Source organism: Kogia breviceps, chromosome 13 (assembly GCF_026419965.1).
Source record: "Kogia breviceps isolate mKogBre1 chromosome 13, mKogBre1 haplotype 1, whole genome shotgun sequence".
NCBI classification, from domain to species: Eukaryota; Metazoa; Chordata; class Mammalia; order Artiodactyla; family Physeteridae; genus Kogia; species Kogia breviceps.
The window spans coordinates 47,239,724-47,251,185 of NC_081322.1; the positions used below are offsets into that span (position 1 = coordinate 47,239,724).

The window sequence follows — 11,462 nt, forward strand, 5'->3', positions numbered from 1 at the left end:
AAATACACCAACTGTGTAGGTCGTATATTTTTTTTTCATTACCATAAGAAAATGAAAAAAACAGACTCTCTTAGGATGGATTATGTAAGATGTAGAATTCATGCTTACTATTTTACAAGGAGTTATTTGTATAAGAAATCTTGCGGACTCGAGATTGAAAATGTGTGATTTATAAGCAAAGAAAAAAACAGCTTTAAATCTTAGTGCCCTGCATTTCAAATTTCTGGCTGATTTATAAGTCTTTTAAATCCCATGCTATTAAATAATTCAAAACTTCTATGGCTATATATGTTTAGCTAATATTAACTGCTCAACCAGCCAGCCTGTGACATTTTGCAAGCTATTCTTCATTTTTTCCGTCTGTATTTTTCTTCACCTAGTTTTTTCAGAAATGTTATTCCTATTTCTGTCACACTGTCGCCTTTTAGTCTGTCTTGCAAGAATGTAACATCAGCAGCCAAATGAACCTAGGAAAGACAAAAAGAAAAAAAAAAACAGGCCTGAGTCATTCAGGTTTTAAAAAAAACAACCTCTAATTTTTTCTGTCTTTATTTTCAGTTTGATTTACCCCATAAAGAGGTGACTTTCCTTTCAAAATGATAAAAAAAAGAGCTTTTCCTGTGGATGAAGGGCCCTTTACTGTGTGTCCTCCATTGATGATCTGGCTGTGGTCAGCCTTGTGTGTGAGTCTGCAAAGAGAGAGGTGGTCCAGGACAGGTTCAACTTGGTTGAGTCTGGGCCAAGCTCAGGATGTGGGCCCCTTTTTGCTCAGAGTGCAGGTCTAAACTAAGGCTCCATCTCAGGAAGAACACCAATTTCCAACTCAAAGATAGCCTTGACTCAACGTGCCTTGCCAAGCAGAACTTCCAAGGATAAATGGCTTCTTAAAACGATTCTTCTCCAATTGACTTGGTATAAATCACTCTGTCTTTAGCTCAATAACATAATCACTTGTCCTAACAACATTTAGCAATTACTTATCACTTTGAGAGATGTGAAAAAACACACACTGAATAAATTATAAGTATAAAATTAAAAATCAAAATTATAGACATGAATATTTGATACCCAGGCCTTCTTTTCCATGATAAAGCCTTTCTCATTTCCCAGACATTGAAGCAAACCCTAGGGCTTGCTTCTCTCTTCATTAAAATATACTCACATAAAAGCAGCATATTGCTGACCTACCCTCAATAGAGTACCTGTTCAGCTATTTTAAGTCGTTGGGATAAATAAGATATAAGCAAAAGTACCTAGTAAATATACCTAGTAGTTAAATTATGACAAAGACAAAAAAGATCTTATGGGGAAAAAAATGAGAGTGAATTTAGCTTCCATATTTCAAAATGCACTGTACATATGAACTAACATATGACCCAACAATCCCACTACTGGGCATATACCCTGAGAAAACCATAATTGAAAAAGAGGCATGTACCACAATGTTCCTTGCAGCTCTATTTACAATAGCCAGGACACGGAAGCAACCTAAGTGTCCATCGAAAGATGAATGGATAAAGAAGATGTGACACATATATACAATGGAATATTACTCAGCCATAAAAATAAACGAAACTGAGTTATCTGTAGTGAGGTGGATGGACCTAGAGACTGTCATACAGAGTGAAGTAAGTCAGAAAGAGAATAACAAATACAGTATGCTAACATATATATATGGAATCTAAAAAAAAATAAAAGGGTTCCGAAGAACCTAGGGGCAGGACAGGAATAGAGACGCAGACATAGAGAATGGACTTGAGGACACGGGGAGGGGGAAGGGTAAGCTGGGACAAAGTGAGAGAGTGATATGGACATATATACACTACCAAATGTAAAATAGATAGCTAGTGGGAAGCAGCCGAATAGCACAGGGAGATCAGCTCCGTGCTTTGGGACCACCTAGAGGGGTGGGATAGGGAAGGTGGGCAAGAGGGAAGAGATATGGGGATATATGTATATGTATAGCTGATTATACAGCAGCAACTAACACAACAATGTAAAGCAATTATACTCCAATAAAAATGTTAAGAAAAAATACCTAGTAAAAGCAAATAATAAGTGAAAAAGCCTGGGCCTAGTAGACAGTTAATTAATGTTTATTTAGTCTTATCTGACCCACTCCCCTCTCTCACTAAGAATTCCCTGGGGGCTTCCCTGGTGGCGCAGTGGTTGAGAATCCGCCTGCCGATGCAGGAGACACGGGTTCGTGCCCTGGTCCGGGAAGATCCCACGTGCCGCGGAGCAGCTAGGCCCGTGAGCTATGGCCGCTGAGCCTGTGCGTCCGGAGCCTGTGCTCCGCAATGGGAGAGGCCACAACAGTAAGAGGCCCGCATACCGCAAAAAAAAAAAAAAAAAAAAAAAAAAAGAATTCCCTGGCCAACCAGTCTGCATTTATTAAACCGTAGACTTTGGTGTACCAAATTATCTGCTCCTGTAGTGTGCAAAAACCATGCCTTTGTGAGGCTCATCCTCCAATAGAAGGATGTACAGTGCACTTTGAAATATGGAAGCTCAATCCACTCTCATTTTTTCCCCATAAGATCTTTCTTTGTCTCTGTCATAATTTAACTGAAAATCAGTTAAGATAACAAAAAGACTACATTGAAATTATTTGGATATTTGGGACCACATGAAGTCTGATACATATTTGTCATTCGGCACATATAATCAACTGTTACCCATGAAAGCTGGAGACTTCTTTATCCTATTTCGGACCTGATTTTTTTCCCCAATCTACATGTGAATCACACTGAACTAATTCAACTTCCTTGTCCGTAGAACGAAATATTATTTTTGTGCCTTTGGGCAAGGTCCTCCTTTTACCTGGAATATTATTTTCCCCTCACCCCAAGACCTTCACCTAACTGCTTTTTATCTTTCAGATGTCAGCTCAGAGTTTCCCTAGGAAAGCTTCTCTGCCCACCTCCCAACCACCCCACCCCACCCCACCCCACCCCACCCCAGGTCCTCCCGTGGCCCTAAGTCATTTGACTTCTCTACTGGACAGAAGATTCTTTTTTTTTTTTTTTTTTCCAGAAGATTCTTGAAGGGCAATAACTGTGTTTTGTTCATCTTTGTATGCTCAGTGTCTCTTAACAGATGCTGATCACTGTCTTAGTTACAGGTGTGGAAGCCAGCCTCCAAAACGGCCCACAGTGACCCCGCCTCCTATCATTCAGGTATTCCCCTCCAACGTTGCTCCAGAGTTGACAGCACCTGTTGTGATTAGATCTACAAAGAGACCTATGTGACAAAGAACTTCATGAAGCCTCTAACCGACTGCGAGAAAGGCACTGAAGCCACGTGAGTGAGCTTGGAAGTAGATTCCCGGCCTTAGAGACTGCAGCCCTGACCAACCGCTTGACTGCATGTGCATTAAGCTGTGAAAGGCTTTGAATCACAGCCACCTAGCAAAGCTGCTACCAGATTTCTGATCCTCAGAAACTGTGTGAGATAATAAATACTTGTTGTTTTAAGAGGCTACATTTGGGGGTAGTTACACAGCACTAGGTAATGAATATACCTGGCAAAATAGGGCCTGCGCCTTACCATTATTTCCAGGGCCCCTCTGATAATCCCACAGAGTAAATTGCAGTAGCACGGAGAGGATGGCCCAGCGGGGAGCTCTTCCACAAACTCCACCAGAGGGTTCTTGTCTAGAATCAGGGAAAATTCATTTCTGCTTGAATTGCTACAGGTCACACTTGGTGTAATTCCCAAGTACATCTTGAAAGCAGCCTAGTAAACAGGAAAAAGTTTACAAAACTTGGTCTAGAACAAAGAACTGTTAGTAAGGCACCCACATTCCCTTTTTCCAGGCACAATGGTTAAGCTCGTGGGATTTGTAGTCAGAAAGCCGGGGTTCACACTCAGCTTTGAAATGTACTGACCCTCTGACTTGTGCAAGTCTTCAACCCTTTTATTTTCATAGAGTATCCTAAAGGACAAGTGTTCTGTGGAAACAATGTGGTTTATGAAACTCAGAGTTCAGGCATCATTTTTGAAAAAAACCTTTTTCAACAGTGAATATCCTTTAGGAGTGTAAGAAATTAAAATATTACTAATCATCAGCACACTAGCATAATGTTTGCCACATGAGCCTAGTAAAGGATAAGATCCCGAATTAGAAGGGACCCAAGCCACACCTGCCACAACAGGAAGGCAACAGAGCAGAGGGCAGAGGGTGCCATGGGAAGATTAAACCCAAGGGTGTGTTTGGGGAAGCGGAGGGAGCCGTAACACCAAGGATGACAAGTCTCTGAGAAGGAACAAGGGTTAGTGGTGGGAGGCACATAAGTGAGTCATAAAGCAGCTTCTCAAAAAAGTCTGCTGTTTTAAAGAGCTGAAAGAATTATACAATGCAGAGATAGAGGAAGGCTTGGAGACTATTTCTTGCATACCTCCAGTTTCTCAAATGAGTAAAGTGGGACTCAGAGAAGTAAAATGACACGGCTAAGGTTACATTGTAACTTAGTTCCCTGGCTTCTAGTCCAAGGGACTTCCTTGTCACAAAATATACAGGCCTGGAATCTGAAGTTTATTAATGGAAATGTGTCAGCTTGACTGTTGTTGTCTTTCAAGTGCCTTAATTAATTTAATTAAAAAATTAAAAGCAATGTAGGACAGATATGGAGACAATTTCCTTAAATTATTTATAATTAGAAGTACTAAAATTTTCACCATTCATTCGTTCAATAGTACCCATTGAGCACTGCCTGTCTAGCACAGTGCCTGGCACACTGTGGAGAGGAGTGTGGAGTTCGATAACTATTTGGAAAACGAATTATTGAGTAAGCATCCATTCTGTGTTTGACATCATATTTATGCCCAGAATACAAAATGTAATAAGATGTAGTTCCTGTTTTATAAGGGCTCACAGTTAAAGAGGAGCTATAGATATTTAAAAAAATAACTGCAATACTATGATAGGCTCTGCAAGTACAATGTTACATGTTTGGTAGCAACCCTTGAAATAGTCACAGAATAAGAAGCTTCTACCCTGTTTATGAACATTGAGTGAAGGTTTGCCAGGTGGACAAGGTCAGGTGTGTGTGTGTGTGGGTGGGGGGATATTCCAGATAGAAGGAACACGTCAAGGGCATGAAATACCATGATGAGGTTCAGGGAAAGTTGGCATCTATCACTTTGTGGGCAACAGGGAGCCCCAAAGGTGTGAGTAGGCTAGGGAGGAACTGGTTTTCTGTTTTAGAGGGATCTCCTTCATGTCAGCATAGAGGATGGATTTAGGGTTGAGAATGGGGGTAGGCATGAGGTCAAAGGCAGTGACACCAATCAAGAGGTTACTATGAAAGTCTAGGAAAGAAATGATTAGAACCCTTCTCACTTTGTCTTTCATTCAAAACTCAAACTCTCCCTGAACTTTTCCATATAAATTTCAAATAGCCCAACTCCTAAAATTTGGTTAAAGTCACTAGTCAGTTAAAGAAGATGTAAAATGAATCTTCCAGATCTTAAGTCAAAGTGCAAAAGTCTTAAGCAACAAGAGAAAAATACCATCATGAAACTCTAGGCTAGGAGGCTTGATTTGGCTCCCAATCAATTGGCTGAAACCCTATTTCTGCGAATGTTGATTCCTCCGGTTGGAAAATTCCTAGACGATTATCTGTGGAGTCGCAATTTCTTTCTGATTCTCAACCCAAGCCACAGGGAAATAACATAAAAATGGAGGCTGTTCACTTTGAATTTACTCTAATTCTCCGTGTTTGGGCTCTAGTTTCATGGCCTAATATCCACCAGTAGGAGGCATTATCTGAACACTGTTGGGAGATATTCATTCCTAGGGAATGACATTGTTTCCTTATCTGGCTGAATTCAGTCTAAGGAGGACTGTTGCTTCTAAGGAAGAAAGAGCTCCACCCTCGGCCACTGCCACAGCTGCTCTGCCAATACATAAGAGCAAAGCGTTTTCCCTTTGTGTATCTTCAACATGGATGCTTTTCAGGGGATTTTAAAATTCATCCTCAACCAGAAAACTGTTATTGGCTACAGCTCTTTGGCTCTGCTGACTGTGGGAGGTGAGCGTCTCTTTTCACTCGTGGCTTTTCAGTGTCCCTGCAGCACTGAGAATGTGGTGTACGGATTGGTTTTCCTTTTTGCTCCTGCCTGGGTGTTACTGATCCTGGGATTCTTTCTGAACAACAGGTCATGGAGACTCTTCACAGGCTGCTGTGTGAATCCCAGGAAAATCTACCCCAGGGGCCACAGCTGCCGCTTCTTCTATGTCCTCGGCCAGATCACTCTGAATTCATTGGTGGCTCCAGTGATGTGGCTTTCCGTGGCTTTGCTCAATGGGACATTTTATGAATGTGCCATGAGTGGGACCAAAAGTTCAAGACTCCTGGGGCTGATTTGCAAGGGCAAGCCCAAAGAGTGCTGGGACGAACTTCACAAAGTACCTTGTGGCAAAATCAGCATGACCCCTACGGACAACGAAGAACTGAAACTGTCCCTGCAAGCCCAGTCTCAGGTAAGAAAGGACAAACATGACTTTTTTCTTTTTTTTCCCCGGAGTGAGCTTGAAGTATTCTCTCTGTACTCTGTTGAGCCAGGGCTGAGTCTGAATCCTCCTAAAGCATTTTGAAACTAAATGGAATTTGGAACACGTGGCAGCATTAAGACAATCTGAGGAAAAGCTTTTCAGTGGTTGCTTGGTTAGTAAAACTGCTGATTGGATTGTCTTTTCCATTTCCGGAAAGAAATCTCTGAGTTATACATATGTAAATACTTATGTACTTTAAGACAATCTCTCTGGGTTGATTTTGTAAATAATGCATGACCCTAACTCATAATAGAGTGCTAATGGCAGTCATTAGAAGTTACTGCCTTCTATTAATTATTTTCAAACTGGTTTCTCAGAAAAACACATATCTATTAAAATATAGCTGAACAAAATGAGATAATACTTTTCAAAGCTGCACATAATATAATTAGTGTAGAGATTCCCTTGCATGATTTCTGGCAACTGCTATCTCTATGTATAAATATTGTCAAGATGGAGAAGAACTTCCTGTATAAAGTACGTGTTGGCAGTCTTTAAATAGCCTTCAGTGAAACGGGACCATATTCTCCAGGGAGGTTTCATCCTGTGCTCTGTGCTCTACAGCTAAAAAAGTTCTTACATGACTTTAGAAGCTCCAGATTTGGGGCCCTGTTTTATTTAACAGCAGGAAATTGTAGCTTTCCCTAATTGACACAAGGAAATAGCCTGTCATCCTTCCAGGTACGTGAGCACAAATCCAGATGTGAGTCTGGCCCTGGCCTCAGGGAAAGATGGAATTCCTGCTTGTGAGGAGCAGGAATGACATTCCCCAAATCAAAACAAGCAATAAGAGTAGATAAATAGATCCACAGTTTGTCAAGAATGCTATTTGTTTAAGAATATGAGAGAGAGTGGCTGGGACATATACACACTACCAAATGTAAATTAGATAGCTAGTGGGAAGCTGCAGCATGGCACAGGGAGTTCACCTCTGTGCTTTGTGACCACCTAGAGGGGTGGGATAGGGAGGGTGGGAGGGAGGGTGACACAAGAGGGAAGAGTTATGGGAACATATGTATATGTATAACTGATTCACTTTGTTGTAAAGGAGAAACTAACACACTATTGTAAAACAGTTATACTCAAATAAAGATGTTAAAAAAAAAAGAATACATGTGCTGAAAATAGTATAATTTTACTTTTTTTCAGCATAGACTCACCTTTTCAACAACACATCAAGGCAAAAGCTTTTTCTAAAATCATACTTTCCAAAACTGGTTGGCAATATAGTCCTACTCTCTTCATAAACTGATAAGCCTAAAAATGCTCCCCAAACAAAATCTTTTGTTTCACGCATAAAGCGCATCTTAGATAAAAACATCCCAGGCCCCCGAACGTCTTCCTTGTTTAGTTGAAGGAAGGTATTAATTACAAGTGTTATGATACAATGAGTGATTTATGATTTGTGTCCTCGGGCACCAGGGCACCATTCAGGTAGATCCAAACACTTGTCACCGTGTGGACTTTTCTTCTCTAAACAGAGGCATAAGGAAATCATGCACACCCTCCCATAGCGTAGCCACGCTGACCTGTTTACTTTTCAGAGGAATGAGAAGGGCCTGGGGCTGATTCCTAGGAGAAGAGGCATAAGAGATGTGGACAAAGGGAACTGAGTCACAGCAGGTGCTGACTACGGTGCTTAGTTCTTCCGACAGGCAGGAGCGCAGGAGCGACAAAGAGTCCAGACCAACAGCTGGGTATGCGGCTGGGGGTAAAAGGTGCCGCGTCCGTGGGTGGAGCAGAGAAATGGAATCCAGCTGGGTGGCTTGCTATTCTTCAGGAAGGTAGGGTAGCACAGTGGCAAGAACTCCATCTTGGAGTTCGCTCTCCTTGGGCTTGGATACTGATTCTACCGCTTACCAGCTGTGGCCCAGAGCTATTGGGCTTGGAGGGGTGCTGGAAGGTATAGTAGATGGTGGACGTGAATGGATATAAAGCTGCTGGCATGGAGTAAGTGTTCTAAACTGACGAGAAAAACGCCAGGGTTTCAGGGAGAAGACTCGTGCAGAATGGGACACTCTTGAGGGCTGGGGTGGGAGCATCCACCGTGTCTAGGTAGACCCTGGGTACCAGAACAGAGGACTCAGTGCTCAGCGCTCAGGTGAGAGCCAGTTTGAAGGTAAGGTCATGCAATGGGGGGAGAGGGAGTCTGAAGCTGATCAAACAGTTGTTGATGGCACAGCAGAATTGGTTCAGATACTGAGGTGAGACGGCCTACAGGAGAACCGGCTGTGTGGAAAAAGAAAGGTAGAGGTTAAAGAAAAGAGGAAGTTCCGGGGGAGACAAGCACAAGGGACTAAAGTAAATGTGAGGACTTTCACACAATGGGAGCTGGGCTTCATTTGTTAAATCACATCAGAGAGATATCCTGTGTTCAGGAATGCTTTTACATAGACATGGATACGTTTGAAAAATAGCAGCACATGACAATGGCTGATACTTACTGAGTCACGTGGATGTCTACATCGTCTCGTTTTAATGCTCCAAATTACCCTCTGAGGTGGGTAAGCCCCACTTTACAACTGAGAGACCTGAGGCATGGAGGATAGCCACAGAAAGGAGAAAGTTGAGATTTAAACCCAACTAGTGGCAACCTAGAGTCGTGAGCCTTCATGTGCGGTCTGAGCCCCTGTACAATGACCTCCGTGGTCTGGAGTTGGAGTTTGGGAAACACTGGTTTAAAGCATCGGAGCATATTTGTGGTTCTGTTACGGTCTGAATGGGTTCATTTGCAGATTGTTTCTGTGTTCAAATAGGCCCACCTGCTGAGAAATACTACAGGCCATTTAACTAAAATGTCAAGAGAAACTTTGAAAGAGCTTTGTTAGCTGTCCACATATGAAATTAATTGCAATTGTGAAAAATATAATTAGAACAACAAAAAGCTTAGAAGATTAGTTGAGCTGCTTAGACTTCTCTTTTTAAAGTTCAGAAAAAAACCCCAGCAGAACCATTTCATATTCAGAGAGGAATTTGTTTTCTCAAATTACCCAAATTCAGAACCAGCAAATCCTGAAGGTTTCCAATGACTCAATTCTTTTTTTTCTTGGCTTTTATGCAGCCTTCCAATTCTTATAGCTTCAGTTTCCTTATTGTGTTACGTTTGTCTCACTTTATCCTGGATAATGAGTGATGATACTTCTCTCAGGGAGGGTCTGCTGTTCTCTGCAAACAATGTAACATGGGAAAAATCAGTCACGGGCCATGAATATGCACGTATCAACGCCTGAAAGCACTCCGCTAAGGTGGTCACTTGCGCAAATGACCACATTTACTCATGCACAGAATTCTTTCCTCTAATAACTAGTACTATTTGAGGGCTTGGTTTTTCCAGTTCTTGGATAATCTATATTTTTGCTCCTTTCCATTTGCCTGCCTTCTGGGTCTTTCTTTGCATACCAGCCATGGTGGGTAGGATGGAGAGTAGAGGTTAGGTAAACCCTAACTTTATTTGACTGTAAAAAAAAAAAAAAAAACCTGTGGTTAGTAATTAAATGAAGGATATCAACTGAGGTCTGATATTAAATTAGCCGTACATTTCCCAATAACACTACCCCGGCTCCTGGAGAAGTGGCTTTGCTTTTGAGGTCCTCAATATTTCTTTCTTTCTAAGATCCTAGGATGGTTCCTGATTTGTTCAGCATCTTTCTTCTCTCTGCTCACCGCTTGTTATGCTCGCTGCCGATCAAAAGTTAGCTACCTTCAGCTGAGTTTTTGGAAGATGTATGCACAAACAGAGAAGGAGCAATTGGAAAATACGTTCCTGGACTATGCCAAAAAGCTGAGTGACAGGAACCTGAAATGCTTCTTCGAAAACAAGAGGCCAGAGGTCTTCTCCATGCCTAGCTTTGCGGCCTGGGAGTCTGCTTCAGAGCTGCATTCTTTCCACCCAAACCAGCAACATTACAGCGTCCTCCACAGGGTGGTGGAAGATGGTCTGGAACTTCGCCCTGAGGACGATGAGACTACAACGGTGCTTGTGGATGCTGTTCAAAACGTGCAGCTCACCCACCATCTCTGACTCGTGGTATCTAGACATCTTCCTACTGCGTCAACAGCTACCCGAGCTTCTCCGCGTTTTCTCTTTGTAAGACAATAACACAAAGGGGAGCAGCTTTGCAGCTCCCAGCTGCAGACAGTGTCATGTGGTCAAACTGATGCTGAGTGACTGGCCAAGGATGGTGACAGAGGTGCTGTCTCATTTGTCGGGGGTTGGGCTCAGGGGCTTCAAGTGCTAAGATTTTATGCTTTTGACAGTGAGACTCACGCAAGAAGGTCTGCCACTCTGTGTAAATATGGTCATGGCATCCGGGGGTAGCAGTGGTGACTTGTGAGTGCGTGTGGTACTCTTAACAGATTTCTGTACAGTGGGATCTGCGGTGTAGTTGGTAGAAATCCTCACTCAGTAAATCTATCCTATTGCCTTTCAAGGAGGTGTGAAATTCTATCATTTGAAATTCATTTCCTTGGAATCTGAAGACACCGGTTCTCCAAATAACACATTAGAAGAATATGATGCCTAAAATTCAGAGCTTTTCACATGTTTCCACTATGCACTGAAAGTAGACCCCTACGGTCAGGGCTGTACTATATAACTTTTGCGGGCTCTAGGCACTTTTGCCTTCATGAACCCATTTCCCCATTAAAAAATACACATGTACACATACACACAAGCACACATATACATATATATATATTTATGACTGTATTGATATAGACATATATTAATATTACATGTTAAAACTTTTTTTCAACCTTGAAGTTCATTTATTTCCTGTGACTTTATAAGAAACTAAAAACACTTTTGTGGGAACTTACAGAATGCAAATTTTGCATTCTATTATGTAATATATCTACATCAGTTTAACTATACAGATATATTAATTCCCTCTAAATCTCTGAG

General features: G+C 41.8%; 2 protein-coding genes across 2 annotated transcripts; one reads left to right on the forward strand and one right to left on the reverse strand.

Annotated features, from left to right (window-relative positions):
• Positions 1-347: 347 nt before the first annotated feature.
• Positions 348-3,726, reverse strand: TRAPPC3L (trafficking protein particle complex subunit 3L). Its single transcript, XM_059083332.2, has 2 exons — positions 3,550-3,726; positions 348-467 (listed from the first exon to the last, which is right to left on the reverse strand). Exons 1-2 carry the CDS (start codon positions 3,724-3,726, stop codon positions 348-350), a joined length of 297 nt encoding a protein of 98 aa, XP_058939315.1.
• Positions 3,727-5,790: 2,064 nt separating this feature from the next.
• Positions 5,791-10,989, forward strand: CALHM5 (calcium homeostasis modulator family member 5). Its single transcript, XM_059082970.2, has 2 exons — positions 5,791-6,487; positions 10,173-10,989. Exons 1-2 carry the CDS (start codon positions 5,948-5,950, stop codon positions 10,578-10,580), a joined length of 948 nt encoding a protein of 315 aa, XP_058938953.1. The 5' UTR covers positions 5,791-5,947; the 3' UTR covers positions 10,581-10,989.
• Positions 10,990-11,462: the final 473 nt, after the last annotated feature.

Excerpts from the sequence above, each read along its gene's own strand:
- TRAPPC3L (XM_059083332.2), bottom strand. The coding sequence starts at position 3,726 with ATGTACTTGGGAATTACACCAAGTGTGACCTGTAGCAATTCAAGCAGA. Across the intron at positions 468-3,549 it reads GAGGGGCCCTGGAAATAATG|GTTCATTTGGCTGCTGATGT; the intron begins GTAAGGCGCAGG and ends TGTCTTTCCTAG.
- CALHM5 (XM_059082970.2), top strand. The coding sequence starts at position 5,948 with ATGGATGCTTTTCAGGGGATTTTAAAATTCATCCTCAACCAGAAAACT. Across the intron at positions 6,488-10,172 it reads CCCTGCAAGCCCAGTCTCAG|ATCCTAGGATGGTTCCTGAT; the intron begins GTAAGAAAGGAC and ends TTTCTTTCTAAG.